General features: G+C 38.9%; 1 protein-coding gene across 1 annotated transcript; it reads left to right on the top strand.

The window, feature by feature from the left end:
- The first annotated feature begins 273 nt into the window (after positions 1-273).
- brpf3b (bromodomain and PHD finger containing, 3b) lies at positions 274-14,322 on the top strand. The gene is made up of 13 exons (XM_056259768.1): positions 274-742; positions 2,537-4,073; positions 4,278-4,434; positions 4,678-4,809; positions 6,326-6,454; positions 7,037-7,349; positions 7,596-7,877; positions 8,410-8,985; positions 9,645-9,723; positions 9,809-9,903; positions 9,985-10,073; positions 12,642-12,796; positions 12,927-14,322. Exons 2-13 carry the CDS (start codon positions 2,572-2,574, stop codon positions 13,108-13,110), a joined length of 3,693 nt encoding a protein of 1,230 aa, XP_056115743.1. The 5' UTR covers positions 274-742; positions 2,537-2,571; the 3' UTR covers positions 13,111-14,322.
- Positions 14,323-18,365: the final 4,043 nt, after the last annotated feature.

Here is an 18,365-nt window from a genome sequence, read left to right as displayed (position 1 = left end):
TGATCAACCGTAGTTGAAATATACCCATGTCTTGTGTAGCCTCCTGAAAATGTGATCTCTCTCTCATGCAAACTGTGTTTGTACTCGCCTGGGTTCTTGGTTATATTTGTTGACATACTCCTGTTTCGTTAATCTAGTAATATATAGATCCTCTTTGCTCACTGCCCTAATATCTGCATCTCTCCAACCAATCGAGCTGTACGCTTTACGGATGACAGGTCGTGATGAACTCTAACCATAGCATGAACTGTGTGGGAAGCACCTTAGCAGCACACTCAAGTGTCACAAACTTCCAGCCCTTATTATGAGTTTAATAAACACTAAACGGTATGCTTTAATAAATTAGTCGTATAGCTGAGATGGCCTGCTTTTCCGAAGGGGCGTGTTCTTACTATCTCGACTGAAAGCTCCGCTCCGCTCCGTTCTGCCTGTGTATCTGGCGAGCAACTAACTATCTACCCAGGCAGCGAGCGACGGTTGTAGTAGTCGAAGCTGAAAATAGCCAGCTAGCTTTGCTGCTCCCGTCTAATCCAACTCAGAGTCGATCAGAAGTTAAAATGCTGGAAATTAATCCAAATTCATGAGTGCGCAGAAGACATTTGCTGGAGGAAATTATGGAAGACTGAGAGACGAGGGACATTTTATCGGTGTATTTTTACCGGCTTTTCGGCCAAGCCCCCAGCTTAAACAGCCTTCGCAAAAAGCTTCTGCTTCTCTGCGGAAGTTGTGGTCGGAAAATACGGTAATGTGTCTTTTTTGTGGTGTATTTTGTGTGTTTCCAATTCAACTTGTGAAGTCAATGTCAACGGTCGCTTAGCTGAGACTGCTGGTTGGTTACCGCACGCGGGGTTACTGTGCTGAATACCCGGGCTAGAGCGGCTAACTAGCCCGCCAGCTTTAGCCGCCTCGGCGTTTCGGTCGTCTCGGAGTAAACCATAAAGCATAATCGTATATACGCTGTCTCAGAGGAACAGTTTTATGATTTGAGGTGGTAACGATGTTGTCATTGTTTATTTTTGTGTAAGGGGTTCTCGTGAAACTTAGCCGAATCTGAAGTTCTGTTTGGACTGTAAATATGGCTGACGTTTCGTTCTAGAATCGAGGACGCTCAACCTAACTATTAGCCTGTGTTATACTTTTTCTCGTCGCTGATTGGCTAGATGGAGAGGGTGGACGGCTGTGATTGGTTGTCTAAGTATGTGGGGTTGATAAACTTCGCAGCCTCTGGTGGTCGTCTCACTTCAGTGACAAATTCCCCAAAACTCCACATTAAGTTTGGTAATATCCCTCTTAAAGTGTTTGAGGCAGCTGTTATACGGATGTATAACGGCGATGTGACACTGTATTACAATTTTAAAGCGGTTTTAGCGTTTACAGAAAGAGTGCGAACTGCCAGAGGCCTTGAGATCAAAAGTCCCGCCCATTGGACAGCAAAAATAAAAACACACTAAATTGGCGACCAGCCTGAACTTAATCCTTCCAATGAGTTTGTGTAATCGAATGTCGTATGCTGAATTTAACTAGAAATGGATACATTTGCATACCTATATATTGATTTCATTTTGAAATGTATGGATTTATAAGTTTGAATAGCACATGGTAGTTGACAGAACTTTGTATAAACAGATACAAAGTTCTGTAGATTTTGAATAAACATTACTGTTTTAAAGAATTGAAATGTTTTTTTTTGCTCTGCTAAATAATACTTAGTCACAATGAGTTTTTCGTTTAATTCTTATGTGGTATTGGTAATACTACTTTGTAGACATTTTTCAAAATTCTTTTTGATTTTATGCATGTTAACATAATACAAATACAAATGTTCTTTCACAAATATAAGGAGCAATGTTTTTATTATTATTATTTTTTTACAAAATGACTGGTTCAATTATGCAAAAAAGATAAGTGTGGCAGAGTATAATAATATATATTAAGTATTATACTTATTAATAATACTATTACAGTGCATAATAGCCTTATTTTTACATTTATACAAAACACTGCAGTGTAGTTTAATTGGCTTCTTTGCTCTTTTGAATAGTTTGTATTATCATATTGTTTATTCTAGTATGTAACAACAAAATTATTACTTTTTTAATAATTTTTATTAACATTCAAAAATGCATATTCACATAATACAATTAGAAATGTTCTCAAAACGTGTTTGTACAGGATTTTTATGTTTTTAGATTGTGCAATTAATGAAATATGTAAAAAAATAAAAAGATTTTATGATAAAACCACAAAAAGGGTCTGCTTATCTATCAATATTATATTTATCAATATTATATTTAACAATTACAGTTTTGTTTTAAGTCATGTAAAAAATGCGGGTTGTGACCACTTCCAGGAAATGAGAGCATGCAGTATTTACAGACCTACGACTCAGTCGGCCAAGGGTGATGTGATTTTTTTTATATATTTTTTTACTGTTGACTCTTTGGCATGGCAAGACATGGTGTGAAAATTGCAAATTGGTATTGTCATGCTTTGTAAATAATAAATCTTATGTTTATTGTTTTGTTTTTTTACACAGGTCAAGGTACAAGGGGCTGCGTGGTGTGAGTGCCCATGAGAAAACCACGACGGAGGGGAGGCCTGTCCGGGGGCCAAAGTGATGCCGCGGACACGGGTACATCAGGCATGGGGGCATCACAGCCACGCTCACCCTCTCCCAACCGGCTGAAAGTTTCACCCACCAGAGAAACCCTAACGTACGCCCAGGCACAGAAAATTGTGGAAGTGGACCTGGATGGAAGACTGCATCGGATCAGCATCTTTGACCCCTTGATTGTGATCACTGAAGATGAGATGACTGCTCAGGACATTGCAGAGTGTAACAGCAACAAAGAAAACAGTGAGCAGACATCAGTGACCGCCATTGTCAGCTCGCCGCGCCGATCGGCGGCCCACAGGGGTAAAAAGAAGGATGTGAAGCAGTTATCATCGTCTTCATCACAAAACCACTTTTCCAACTCTCACGGACAATCTCAGACACAGTCAAATGTGAACAGCCACCATAGTGCTTTACCCAAGCCTACTTTCAGAGAACAGGAGTCTTATGAACCGGTGGAGGCGCCTCCTCGCCCTTCGGCATATTACCGCTACATTGAGAAGTCCGGTGAAGAGCAGGACACGGATGCGGAGTATGACATGGACGAGGAAGACGTGGCCTGGCTGGAGCTGCTGAATGATAGACGGGCATCAGAAGGCCAGCCACAAGTATCACCCGACACTTTCGAACTCCTGATAGACCGCCTGGAAAAAGAGTCGTTCTTGGAGTCACGAAGCCAAGCGCCCTCGCAGAGCGTCATTGACGAAGACGCCTTCTGTTGCGTCTGTCTCGACGACGAGTGTCTCAACAGTAACGTCATCCTGTTCTGTGACATCTGCAACCTGGCTGTGCACCAGGAGTGTTACGGAGTTCCCTACATCCCAGAGGGCCAGTGGCTCTGCCGCTGTTGCTTGCAGTCGCCCTCTCGGCCCGTGGACTGCGTGCTTTGCCCGAACCGGGGCGGAGCATTTAAACAGACCAGTGACGGACGATGGGCACATGTGGTCTGCGCTATTTGGATCCCAGAGGTGTGTTTTGCCAACACGGTCTTCCTTGAGCCCATTGAGGGCGTGGACAACATTCCACCGGCTAGGTGGAAGCTAACGTGCTACCTGTGCAAGCAGAAAGGTTGTGGAGCATCCATCCAGTGCCACAAGGCCAACTGCTACACGGCCTTCCATGTGACCTGTGCGCAGAGGGCGGGACTCTTTATGAAAATAGAGCCAATCCGAGAGACTACTGTGAATGGGACTACGTTTTCGGTGAAAAAGACTGCGTTTTGTGAGGCGCACTCACCGGCCGCGAAGGAGGGGTCGGATGATGAAGAAACCGGTGGGAGGGTTTTGGGGTGTAGGGCTAATAGGGGGCGCAGTGCCTACACGCACACGCCACAGCTGAAGAAGCAGCGACGAAGCAATAAACTGGATTCGAAGCAGCAGCAAAAGAAAGGAAAGAAGGAAGAGGTGTCCAAAAAAGTCGCTACACCACTGGTCACTGTCCCAGAAATACCGACTCACAGGTGTGTGTGTGTGTGTGTGTGTGTGTGTTTATATAATTTTTATATTTAGCAGACATACAATACATACATAAATATATTTTTTATTTAGCTGACATTCAAAAAAATAATATAAGTATGCATATTTAAAAAAAAAAAAAACATTTTTAAAAATAAGCTTTACATATTTAATACTTATGTAATTATTTTGTTGGTACTTTTTTACAGATTGAACAAAATTTCTAAAGATGTGATCATACAGAGGAAGAATCAGTTCATGCAGAGACTTCACAATTATTGGTTACTTAAGCGCCAGTCCCGCAACGGAGTGCCTCTCATTCGTCGTTTACATTCGCATCTGCAGGGTCAGAGGACTGCAGAACAGGTCAGTGTTTCAACACATTTAAATGTTGTGCATTTTTATTCTGCCAAAAATATTTTAAAATGCAATAGTTTCTTTATTTATTTATATTAAAGCTCCATTATTACTTATATTAACTCTATACTATATTATTAATACCTCTGATTAATTGTGCAGCCCTAGTTGTATCCATAAGCCACACCTCTTCAACACAACTTCAATATTTTGTGTTTTTGCTTATCTTTGTATCTTATAAACTGCGTATAGGCCGAGCCAGATGAAAAGCTGAATGCTGTGAGAGAAGAGCTGAAATACTGGCAGAAGCTTCGTCACGATTTGGAGAGAGCGCGACTTCTGATTGAGCTCATCCGCAAGAGAGAGAAACTAAAGAGAGAGCAGGTAACATACTGACATTTTCTGTATGATTATTAGATCGTATTCTTGCATTACAAAGTCTTTGAAGTTATCCTGAATAAATCATGACAACCAGATATGTAAACTCAGTTCATTTGAACCTTAGTCATGTTTTTTATGGCCTGTGTGTAGTTCTTTCTGCACACATATTTACATTTTCCAGAACTCAAAATGCATGCCTTAGCAGCGCTGAGTCTATTTTTGCCCCATGAGGCAAGCTGAATTGATTGAAAACACACCATTCAACTCTCAGTGAATGATCATTTGCAAAATAGGCTTTTATGAAGCAACATAAAACGCTGAAGTCAACTAATGAATGAAAAAAGACACATGTTTAGCTTTGTGCAAGTGGCACAAAGACTTTCTTTTCAGTAAATCTTACAGAATCCAGACGATTAAGCAGTTAAAGGGTTAGTTCACCCAAAAATGAAAATTATCCCAAAATTGACTCACCCTCAAGCCATCCTAGGTGTATACTGTTGGATCTAGACTTGCGTACGGCCGTTACCGGAAACTGGTGATTATAGTATCCAATTTATAAATATGGATATTTGTCTTACAAAAACGCATCCCTTCACTTCAGAAGGCCTTTATTATCCCTTTAGAACTGTATGGATTACTTTTATGATGGATGTATGCACTTTTTTGGGCTTCAAAATCTAAGTTACTTTTCACTCCCATTATAAAGCTTGGAAGAGCCAGGATATTTTTATATAACTCCGATTGTGTTTGGCTGAAAAAAGAAAGTCATATACACCTAGGATAGCTTGAGGGTGAGTAAATTATGGGATACTTTTCATTTTTGGGTGAACTAACCCTTTTATATCGACAATTTATAATACCATTTGGGTGTAAATATGACGCCCATCTTCATGAAAATTAGAATTCATGAGGTTCAATCTTGTACTAGTTCTCGATTGGTTTTGGAAAATGATTCTCAGTTGCTCACTCCCAATAACCACCATTTCATAATTTATAGCTGTTATCAAAGAGAATACTCAATGTGGCAACACAGAATGTTTTGTGAAACCATCACCATTACGCTGCAGTGTAAAGACTCAGGCTGTTACTTGATTTGGCAAATATTGTAAGCTAGGCTGGACTTAGTCATTTCTTTAGCTTTGACTTGGCTGCTTTTTCTACCCAGCAAAACCACATGTGACATCTTGTACAATAGATGAAAGTGATTAAGACATTTTTAAAGTGAATAGATTTCAGCCACATCATTTGCATTAATTGTTGGTTGGAAAAGGAAATAATCTACAAGCATTATTACAACTGAACACACATTGACAAATCCATGATTTGCTACTATAATATTATTATAATTTAGGGGGAAGGGGGATGTACACTTTGGAAAGAACATTTTATTGGACAGACAGCTCTCAGACATGAAGTAATCTGACCTGTTACAAATGGTCTCTCTGACATGTTTCTGTCACCGTGACCATATAAAAATTAGCCATGTGTGTCTCTATATAAGCATGTGTTGCTTCTGTAGGTCAAGATTCACCAGGCTGTGACTGAGCATCAGTTAACTCCGGTCCTGGTACTGCTGCGGTCCACTTTTGACCAGCTTCAGGAGAAAGATAATGCAAACATATTTGGACAGCCTGTCAACTTGAAAGAGGTCTGTCTATATTTATATACATTTATACACACTACCATTGATGCTTGGGGGGTTTAATGAGTGCTCACAGTTTACAGTATAAACTGTAATATTGTAAAATATTATTACAATTTTAAAAAAGTGTTTTCTAATTTTAAAATTTGATTTATTCCTGTGATGCAAAGCTGAATTTTCAGCATCATTACTCCAGTCTTTAGTGTCACATGATCCTTCAGAAATCATTCTAATATGCTGATTTGCTGCTCAAGAAACATTTCTTAGTATTATCAATGTTGAAAACCATTGTGCTGCTGAATTTTATTTGTGGAATCGGAGATTTCCAGAAAAATCAGGATTCTTTGAAGAATAGAAAGTATAAAATTATAGCATTTATTTGAAATGGAAATGTTTTGTTTCATAAATGTTGTTATGAATTAAATTGATCTAATATAACAGCTTCAAACGGATGGATCCATTCAAATTTTTAAAATGACAATCTACTCCTATATTAAAATCCTAATATCTTAATTTTCTTGTCTCATACCTATTGATGTTAACGGAAGCTTCAAGCCTTAAACAGAAACTGTGCTCTTGGCTTCTCAGGTCCCAGATTACCTGGAGTTTATCACGCACCCCATGGACTTCTCCACTATAAAATCCAAATTGGAAGCTCACAAATATCGCTCCATCACTGACCTGGAGGCTGATTTCAACCTCATGATCTCCAACTGCCTGCTTTACAATGCTAAAGACACTGTGTTTTACCAAGCTGCAATACGTCTGAGGGACCTAGGGGGCGCTATCCTGAGGCACGCTCAGAGACAAGCCCAGAGCACAGGCTTCGACCTGGACTCGGGCATGCACCTGGCAGAATCGCCACACAAAAATGACTACTACCGCTGCACTTTGGAAGATGGTGAGTAGTTCACAAGAAATCATATAAATAGGTAAAAAAGTTGATGGCAGTGGTAAAGTGCATACATTTGGGTGTGATTTCTTGAAGCAACACCTTAGCTACTGCATAGCAACGACATGGCACTTTCTCTTCTAGTTTTGTCAAAAAATCATTTTTTCATAGTGACATTATTTAGCTTCTACCTTTAAAGCAAATAGCATGATGTTTACCTTTTGTTACTAATGGTTTTGTTTTGTTTGTGTGTAGTCGACACGCTGCTAGACCCTGATAATCGATTACACATGACGACGGAAAATCAGTTGAGGGAGCTGCTAGATAAATTAGACGTGGTGACGTCCATGCGCTCGAGCGGCGCACGCACACGCCGTATCCGCCTGCTGCGGCGAGAAATCAACAACGTCCGCTATAGGCAGCACTCGCGGAACTCGCACATGCTCAATGGAGACCTCAAAGAGGAAGACGAGGAGGAGGATGAAGACAAAGAGATGGATGGCGAACATAACCTGTCTTCGTCGTCGTCAGATAAAGGTGAAACTTGACTAGGGGAATTGAGAAATGGGTATTCAGAATTCGGTTTCTTTCAGGTTATGATTCCAGAATTCTGGTTCTGCTTGATAATATTCAGTTCATAAAGAAACAAAGTTCACCCTATTTTCTAAATGCACTTTATTGATCTTATTGTAAATAATTCATCCATGCACATTTAATTTAAACAAAATTGACCTAATAGAAATGTCATAACTGGATATGCCGGTGAATTGACAGACTAACTCTTTGGTGAAGTTTGTTCAATCATTTGGCCTGCTTATACTCCCCCCCCCTTTCTTTCAATCAACTGAAAATAATAATAATACAAAATATATTAAGCAAAATAAGAAATATTACTATTGTACGAGTATTTGGGGAAAATGTTTTACAGTCCTGCTGTAAAATTGCAATACTAATACTTGTGTCTAAATTTCTTCATTTTCAAACGTTTAACCATTGATCTTTTTTCCCCCCCACAATGCCAGTCTAATTCCAGATTTTCTTGACGTCTGGCTGTCCCTTTTTTATCTAGATGACTGTAAATCAACCCCGCCACCCATGCTGGAGCCCACAGGCCTGGCTTTGTCCCCTCCACCAGGAGACACCCCCCGAGAACCACCGACTCTCCGACCCATGACATCTGTCCCTTGGTCCTTCCCATGCCCACCCAAGCGCCTCAAACTCAACAGCGAGAGCCAAGAGGCCGATTCAGATGCTGCACCTGTGAACAGCTGCACTAAACCCGAGGTCTGCCCGCCTGAGCACAAACTGATCAATGGCCTGTCCTCCACCGAGTCACTGGCCCGGCCCGCTACGGGCGGGGTCGGGCGGCGAACGTCCGTCCTCTTCAAAAAAGCAAAGAATGGAGCAAAGCTCCAGCGTGAGAGAGACAATCAGATGCAGAATGGAAATAGGGAGGAGGTCGCCAGCACTGACCTAGACCCTGCACGCACACCAAATTGCACCACCACCATCAAGACTGAAACTTCAGCACAGCCAAAACCTCCAACACCTCCGCCCATATCAACCCCAGCCAAACAGAGAGCAAGAAGTCGCAGCTGTAGTCCAGAGCGTGAGAGAACGCCCCCTCGACTCACTCTAGAGCCTGGTAAAGAAAACAACTGCTTTACATGCTGCATTACAACTGATCTTATGACGTTTATTTGCATGGCTGTATGATTTTGGGGAAAACGTTATTAGTATTTTTCTGATAAAAATTGCTTCTGTGATTTAAAATGCAATTGCAATTTTTTTTAAGTTCCTTGTGTGTTCCGTATACAATATTAATATTGTATGAGTAGTACATTGTATGAATACATAAAACTCAGTCTCAATTTCTTTTTCAAATGTTTAACCATCAAGCTTTCAAATGTGCAGCTTTATTTACTTGTGCCAGTTACAGTGGGGGATAGAAGTTATTTTACATGGTTATTTTAGTAGATGTTTTAATCTTATTGTCTTTGGTTTTTTTCCCTTGAAGTCCACTTAGTCGAGCTTTCTTGCACCTTTATGACTGTTATATGCAAATGACCTTACACAATATGTAAATATGCTCATGCTTGCAACATCATAACCATGACCAACTCATTTTGTATCTCAGTTTCTATAAATGGGTGAAGGCCTGGATGGAGATGTGTGGGATTATTTATATTATTATTATTTTGAAAAGCACGGACAATACACATGACAACTGAAATTGTGCCATGGGTAATTAATTTGTATTAATTTAACCTTTCCTAAAACCCTTTTCTCCATATTTTTTTTTAGCTCTCACAAATGGATTCAGAAAGCACAAAGATGGCGGCTCTGACTCAGAATGCAGCTCCTCTCCGACTATCAGAGAACTGTAAGAGGAAAAAAAGGACTCAAATCATATAGCTCAGTTAACTCCATTTGTGCAGTTATCTCACATTTTTTTCTGTTGGTTTTAGTGTCTCACCCCCTAAAAAGAGCAGAGGGAAACCTGCTTTGTCCAAAGTACCATTCTTAGAAACTGTTAACGGAGACTCTGACTACACTGGGACTGGTAAGAAATGAATCCCAATAAAATGTCAATATATTTGTTTTTGAGTGCACAAGTGGATATTACATTCCATGTTCTATGTAGATGTGCTGTCGAACGGGGACGCGCCTGAACCTGAACCTCTGGATTTGGTGTGGGCCAAAAGCAGAGGATATCCATCCTATCCTGCTCTGGTGAGAGAGGGCGCTCTACACTCGCATTACATTCACACTGCATGTTGGTCCATTATTTGGAGTCATGCATATCTGTCAATATCTTTTAAAGGGGACCTATTATGCAAAATTCATTTTTATATTGTTTTTGAACATAATTATCTGTCCGCAGTGTGGGTACACAGCCACCTTATCGTGGTAAAAATCCATTCACTCCGATTGTTATTTTCCCCATAAATCTGAAACGGTGTCTTAAAATGAGCCGTTCAGGAATGTTCTCCAATGTGTGACGATTGGCGACTGAATGTGCCCAAATAGCTTAGCTCCTCCCCTGAGTGAGCTGTACACAGTCCACCATGTTTATCTCCTCGCTAGAGCATTTAACAGCAGCATTCAAATAAGAAATGTGTTCTTATAAAAGCTACTAAAGTTATTCAATCAAGAGCAGTGAGTGACTTTCTGTTTTTCTTTTGTTGTTTGATTCATATTAACAGCATATATACAGCAACGTTCACAGACATGACCGACTGTTTATGTGAATTTTGTGTGTTTTTGACATAACCTCATGTGTATTTGACAGTTTAAGTGCAATAATAATAAGTTAGAGAACTTAGTTTAATATCCATGCTTCACTTCTGCCAGCTCTCTGTGCGCTTGCTTCGGATGTGTTCGCTCAAAAAAACATATAAGAAGTTTAAACTGTTATGGCTTTAAAGGTGAACTAAGTAACATTTTTACCTTAACCGAACAGCTTTGGAGTCATTGTAATGTTTATATTGCTGATTTCGTGTTGAATGGTGGTCGTCTCGCACCCCCCTGGTGCCTGTGAGCCGCAAAACCACCCTTGCAACTTTGGGCCGGCGGGCCACTGGCCTCAGTGTTAGGAAGTATCGTGTGATATCAGGTCTCGCGAGGTAACGAATTGCTTTACGGCAAAAAAACAGATCTGATAAAATTCTGATAAAATGAGCATCAAACAGAAATAACCCGGCGCCGTATACATGTGGTGTTGGGCGCGCGCAGCTCTTAAAGGGGCCATACCTTATTTCCACTCGTTACAGCGTCCATCCTACTGAACAGGTACCGGTGTACAGGGGGAGGGGATCCGGCCGTGAGTGCGAGCCATCTCTGCGTGAGTGCTATTAGGGGTCTAGGGGTCGCTGTTTGACAAAAACGGAATTCCTACTTAGGGCTGCTTTAACACGCATGCAAATATTAACCTTTCATGATGACAAAGAACTGCAATGTAATGCAAGCGTGACCGCAATTGAGATGATTGCCAAAAACGAACAAGACGTCTGTTTGGTTTTGATTGAGTGTCCTATTTGGCAATAGTGTCCGCCCCCTTTTTCCCCATAACGGCTTTAGTGAGGGAAAGAACTACAATCCCTTTTTCGACTCTCGGATTAGTGTAACTTTCTGTACAGCATCATGGGTAATTTAGTTTTTCACCAGGAATGCTGCTGTTAAACACGATTATTTAAAAAAAATAAGCTGAAATAATGCGGGCAGATGTCTTCAACAGAAGCAAATACCATAGATTAACAACCTCCTAGCTCACTGTAGTTCTGACTTTAAAAGTTTATAAGTTATTGTTCAAAATCAATTTCCCTATGGACAAAATGAATGGAGTTTTTACTTCCTGAACCCACTGTTGCACTCTATTCGGGATAGGGGGGCGGGGAGCAGCAGCTCTTTTGCATTTAAAGATACATGCACGAAAACAACATGTTTTTGCTTCCACTCAAAAAATGGGCATTTACAACATGGTATGATAAATGATCTGTGGGTTATTTTGAGCAGAATCTTCAGACACATTCTGGGGACACCAGAGACTTACAGTATATTGCATCTTGTAAAAAGGGGCATAATAGGTCCACAAAAATGAGAGCATGTTATTAAAGTCAATTTTTGGCTAGGGAGAATTTTATCAGTCTTTCACCATAATGATGAGATGAGCCTGACATCAAAAATGACCCCTTTTACGTCAATAATACTCATTCCCAGTTTCATTATAAATTATTTATAAAAAGGATTTTATAAATGATTCCTGAACATTTTTGCCGGCCAAACCCGTTTGACCTAAAACACCCCTGAGAATTTTATATTTCAGTCATTTAATAATGCTATCATTTAACAACACATTTCCATGTTCACGGTTCTGTGTTCAGTGATCACATGACAATGCTTTATTTGCATTGCAAAGTGTTTTATTTTGATTGCTATTATTTATTATATTTTGATTGTTTTTATTTTATTAAAATTATATTGGTTTTTATTTTATTATTTAACTAATTAGCTTTTTAACAACTCACAAACCTCTTGCAGTTCTGTAGATGAACAAATAAAATAAAAAAAATTCTAGTGTTCTATTTTGATTGCTTTTATTATTTAATATACATTTATTGTTTTATTTTATTCGTTTTACATTTTACATGATAACATTACTAATCCCTATTTTCAACTTTTTGATCTGTTGTTTGAAAAAGTGCCCTTTTTTAGCAAAATGTGAACTGTGTTTAACGCAGTGTTATAGCAACCCACTAACATTTAAAGGTTAAATGAGTGGTTGAAATTGCTCTTTCGTAGATCATAGATCCAGACATGCCTCAGGAGGGTCTTCTGCATAACGGCGTGCCCATCCCTGTGCCTCCGCTCGACGTACTGCGCCTGGGGGACCAGAGACAGGAGGACGCCGGCGAGAAACTCTTCCTGGTTCTCTTCTTCGACAACAAACGCACCTGGTGAGCACAGCACTGGAGATTTACTTTGTTTTCCTATAGCTTTATCCACCAAACTTTGCTTATCCACTGGATTTGAGGATTTCAGAAAGAACTGTCAGGGAGTTATCTTTTCTCATGTCTGTATCTGCAGGCAGTGGCTGCCACGAGATAAGGTGATCCCTCTTGGCGTTGACGACACGGCTGATAAACTGCGTATGATGGAGGGAAAGAAGACCAGCATCCGGAAGTCTGTGCAGGTGGCCTACGACCGAGCTATGATGCACCTGAGCCGAGTTCGAGGAGATCACGGTTTTGTCGGCTCCAACTTCATGTAGAACAGAAGCGCCAACCACATCTGTCCTCACGCTCACGTACCACTCACATGGTCTAAGACAGGTTCAGAGCCATTTGCCTAGTGCAACAGGTACTAGACTCCTGATCAGTCAGTTTAGTTTATCCATGTGTTCCGGACACAACCCTCTGCAATGGTTTAGTAGTGGAGTCATTTCAGATTCAGTCCAGTTGTTTTTATTTCTCCAGGTTTAGGATGTTTCCTAAGACAGGGGTCACGAAAGGGCGACGGTTTCTATTGATGATTGGTGTTTTTATGAGGTGTCACTTTATGGTGATGACGAGTCTAAACCACCCATAGTTTTAGCATTTGGGTACATTCAGAGCAATTCATTTCTGAATAATTTAATATTTTAAATGATTCAATCAATGAACTTAAAGAATATAAACATTTGAATGAATCACTGCCATTTTCTTAAGATTGCTTTTTACTTTTTAAAGTTTTACAAACCACTTCTTGTATATTGTAAAGACACTTGTGTATATATGTTTTTTTATCATATAGTATCTAATTTAATGTTTTGTTTTTTTCTTCTCTTGTTTATTGTGAAATAAATTGCCTGGAGGAATGAAGAAATGAAGGTTGTGTATATACGTGTAAAAAGATTTTCAGATGAACCGACTTTCTACATAGTGTATCCTGCTTGTCTTTGATATCGGATGGTGTGAGTGTGTTCATATACATGTACATTACCGGCATACAATCATGTATGTATGTGTATATGTACCAACTCACAGTTGTCTATGGTGAAATATATATTCTCATTTTTTGATACAAAAAAGTAATTTATTTATGGACCGTAAAGAGATAAAGGAATTAAATTATATTGGTTTAAGATGGAAATCAGATCTCTTATTTAAGATAATAAACTATTGCATAGGCTTTTAAGATCTTACTTCACATGTGCTTTAAGATTCTGGTTTAGGTCTTTTTAAGATTTCAAGGTGAAATGCTCGAAGGTTAATGATTATATATTGTACACTTGCTGTTAGACAGTAAAAGTCCCTTTTCACCATCAAGCACAGAAACTTGTATTTATTGTAGAAAGTTGTGTAGCTTTTGTTCACTGTTTATAAGATGGAACCTCTAAGAAATTTTAAGCTTGTATAAACTGCAGATTTTACCTACCCACCAAATAACCTGTCTCAAACAGTATTTTCTCTTGTGGGAAAATAAATGTTCTATTGGAAGTCTACTATGCCTGTTGCCATTGTAATTTGATTTTAACATGATTTTAAGACCATAATGATTGTATTTAGGCCAACAAAATAAATGTTTTGCTGTACATATTTGAGTATATAACAAGCAGCTTTATATAGTATCAGTATCAATGTGTACTTAATGTAAATATTCTGATATATTCCTTGTAACATATGTACATACAAAAATAATATATGCCTATAAGTGCTATATATAAATATATATTTACTTTTTTTTTTATACCACATAAAATATCCCTACTACCAGACATATATCAGTGAAAGGTGTCATATAGAAGAGCGCCCCATTGTTTAACTGATTATAAAAATAGCCTATCAGAAAGTGCTGTCTGTCAAATCATATTGTGCGCATGGATTTGTTGGCATCGGGTTGGCTACATGCTATTTTCAACCCTTGTGCGTCCTTATGGACAAATACAAGTATGTATTTTTATTGGAATTTTACTATTTCACCCCCATCTCCTTTAATAAAGCTACCCGATATTTTACACTAGGTGGTATCGAACACAAAATAGTTGCACAGGACCTTAAAGACAAAAATGTCCTCATTGAAACCCATTAAAACTGCAATTTTGTAAAAAAAAAAAAAAAAAAGTCTAAAATTATACAGTCTTTGTTAATAGGCTTTAATTCTGTTGGCAAGACTTCAATTTATTTATTTGTAAAAAATTTACCAGACCGTGCTATTTTCTCAGGTTTGGCCTATAAAGCAAATACGCTTATCCCTGTTTTCTGCTTCAGCGTATTATTGGATACATTATTATGCAGCTGTAATTGTGTGGGTATGTTGGTATGGATGTCAGAGTTTGGTTTGTATGTGTGTAAAAAACATTTGTGTGTGCGTGTAATAGATCAAAGCGTAGAAATCAGAGAGTTTAAAAATAGCCAATCAGAAAAGCTCTCACTCTTTCGGTCAACCATCTTGTGTGCGCGCGGATTTGTCGGCATCGGGTTGGCTGAAATATTTGAAGAGTTCAGACTCAAGAGTCAGACAGAGCACACGCTATTTTGAAATTTCCTCGTCGAGGTCAAGTGCTTTGTCGGAAAGAATAGGAATCGTGGAGGACACCAGGTTATTCTTGCATATTTCTTGTTGAAATCTAATGAAAGCCAAAATGCATTAGATATATTTAATTTTGAATAAAATGTAGCGTCCCATTCGTCCGTTGACAAACATCTCCGCGCAATTTAGATAGTCAGCTTGCTGAGGATTCTGAAATTTTGGTAAAATACATTCTAATGTGTATGCTCCAAATGGCTGTTACTTTTTCAACTCGGAAACTCGGGTAACAAAATGATCTCCGAGTTTACCAGTAATTTAGAACATGAGTGAGCCTTTTTCCGACTAGGAAACTCGTATTTACGATAATTCCGATAACACGTTAAGGCAGCAAAAGGTCCAAAATCATATGCAGCTCTAATATTTTTGTTTTCATTTTCAACAGCAATTTTGAAACACTATATTTCCAAGATAGCGTAAGGTGATAAATGTGTAATTATTTGAAAATGATTTAAGCTGCTCAAACTTGTATCAGGTCACGAGGTAGATGTTTAATTAAGGAACATTAGAAACGTTGACCAGTAATATAAATTATATTTTATTGCAAAGTTTTGATGGTGCCCAGAGCCATAGAGAGAAAGAGTTGCGACACGCTTTGATGTCGCCGCGACGGCTGTCACGTGGTTCATGTAAGCCCCATTAGTTCCACAACATACGCGGGCTTTCATGTTCTTCTATGGACAGACAGCAGCGATTGCATTATTAAACGGTAAATATAAAATAAAACACACACCCAAGTACTTTTTCAGCTGTTATTGCATTTAGTTAATGTCAGTTTTGCATTTGGAGAGGCAGGGACACCCAAGTACTTTTTCAGCTGTTATTGCATTTAGTTAATGTCAGTTTTGCATTTGGAGAGGCAGGGTGACAACTTAGATAAGTTTATAGGCTATATTTTTGGAGGGAAACGCTATCATGTTCGCATGGGTAGTACCACTGGCTTTAGCGGCTCTAACTTAACTTTTCCATGTCGGACGTCTCATGATATTTATTTTAGCACAACTGGGCTGTATTAGGCTATTGATTCCCGTGATCTTGCTTATAAATTCCGCTTCGTGATCACGCAAAGAGGTCTGCGGTCCGTTCAGAATTCCAACCAACATAAAATATAAATAATTACGCTGTGCATGTACAAATGAAAAAAAAAGCCTGTTGAATTGCACTACTTGAAAAAAATATGCATTGCATTAACACTGCTTGCATTTTTATGGGCTGAAATTTAGCATGGTTGAATATTTAAGCTGTGAATATTTCAATTTAAAACATTTCAAACACAGTTTCATCTATCTATAAATTACAGGAACGTCTGTGTCTGTGTGTCTGTCTGTTAATCGAATATCTCTCGAACTGTTAGCCCGATGGATTTCAAACTTGACAGGTGTCTTTCTATGGGCACGAGTAAGTGCAGTGCTGAGTTGGACGTTGTTTGGATTAGAAATGCAAAATATATCGGTAAATATATCGGTAAAAGAAGCACACATTGAAGTTGTGGTTTAAAAATAAACATTCTGACAGCTAAACATTAAGTCAGCTACACTGTTTACTTCTGAAGTAAAAAGAAGAATGGCATCTACGCTAATTTTAGTGTCTTTATTTATCCCGAGGTTTTCCCGCAGCCTGCCGGATCCAGGCCATTTCCAGATTTCGCCTGTACCCGATGACAACGCAGTGCTGAAGTGCCAACTAGCCTCTCCCTATAGAGGATCCCAGATAAAACGTTGTGGAAATTTTGGTTCACGTACCAACCCTGAAGTGATCAAATAAAATAAAATTCTGTATCAAAATTTATAGGCAAGACAAGTAGTTTGTTTAGGCATTGTAGGGAATTACAAACCTGCGCACATATATATTCAAACGCACATAACTATAGAATCAATTCTTAATGCGCATGTGAACGCCATCAGCGTTTATCACAGGTTCGCGTTTAAAGTCTGTTTAGAGAGAACGGTGTCATCTTAGCGACCGTTAATTTAATAACAAATGATCATTTCGACGGAAGTGAATCAATCAAAACTAACTTTAGCTGGACATTATTCAAGAACCGCTATAAAACCAAACCAATCTCTGTTACCTTAAATATATGTTTATCTCTGTAAAGCTGCTTTGAAACAATCTACATTTTTAAAAGCGCTATATAAATGAGGATGACTTGACTTGACTTGACTGACTGGTCTTTTATATCACGGTATTCCAAGCGTTTTGTCCCGACAGAAGAGGAATCCTTGAGTATGATGAGGTATTGAGGGAAACCAATTATAATCCGGTTCATGGTAGAGAAGTTTTTCATCACAAAAATGTAATGCATGCTCATTTGCTGTAAATGAGTTTTTATGAATGAATGGCTTGCTCTAACTGTTGCTCTGGTCTTCCTCAACAACACGTGCTTGCACCCCCTGCTGGTGAGATCGACTAACAGCAGATGGAGATTATGCTCTGTAATCTACTGCTTTTCCTGCAGTTCCTGTATGTCAATGTTGAATTTACTGTCGAATTTGAACCACTGAATTTGTGGAAGCGAATTTGCAAAGCGAAATGGACCGAAAATTGCCTGTTGAATATAGATTGTATTTTTGAACAGTTTGAATATTTTGGAAGTGAAATATGAAAGGTGAATATGGATTATTGAATTTTTAATAATAAAAAATGTGTTTGAAATGTTTTGAATTGAAATATTCACAGCTTAAATATTCAACCATGTTGAATTTCAGCCCATAAAAATGCAAGCCCTAAAAATACAATGCAGTAAAATGGAAGCATGGTTAATGCAATGCATATTTTTTTAAAGTAGTGCAATTCAACCAGTTTTTTTTGTTTAAAAAACATTTGCCATTATTTTACTTCCATAAAACGCCTCGGTTACGTATGTAACCCTCGTTCCCTGATTAGGGAACGGAGACGTTACGTCGGATGACGACGAATGGGGTTTCGCTTAGAAAGCCTATCAACTTCGAGTCTTAC

This window comes from Rhinichthys klamathensis, unplaced genomic scaffold, assembly GCF_029890125.1.
Source record: "Rhinichthys klamathensis goyatoka isolate OS25496 unplaced genomic scaffold, OSU_Roscu_1.1 h1tg000169l_1, whole genome shotgun sequence".
Lineage (NCBI taxonomy): Eukaryota > Metazoa > Chordata > Actinopteri > Cypriniformes > Leuciscidae > Rhinichthys > Rhinichthys klamathensis.
This window is presented reverse-complemented; position numbering and strand designations above follow the sequence as displayed.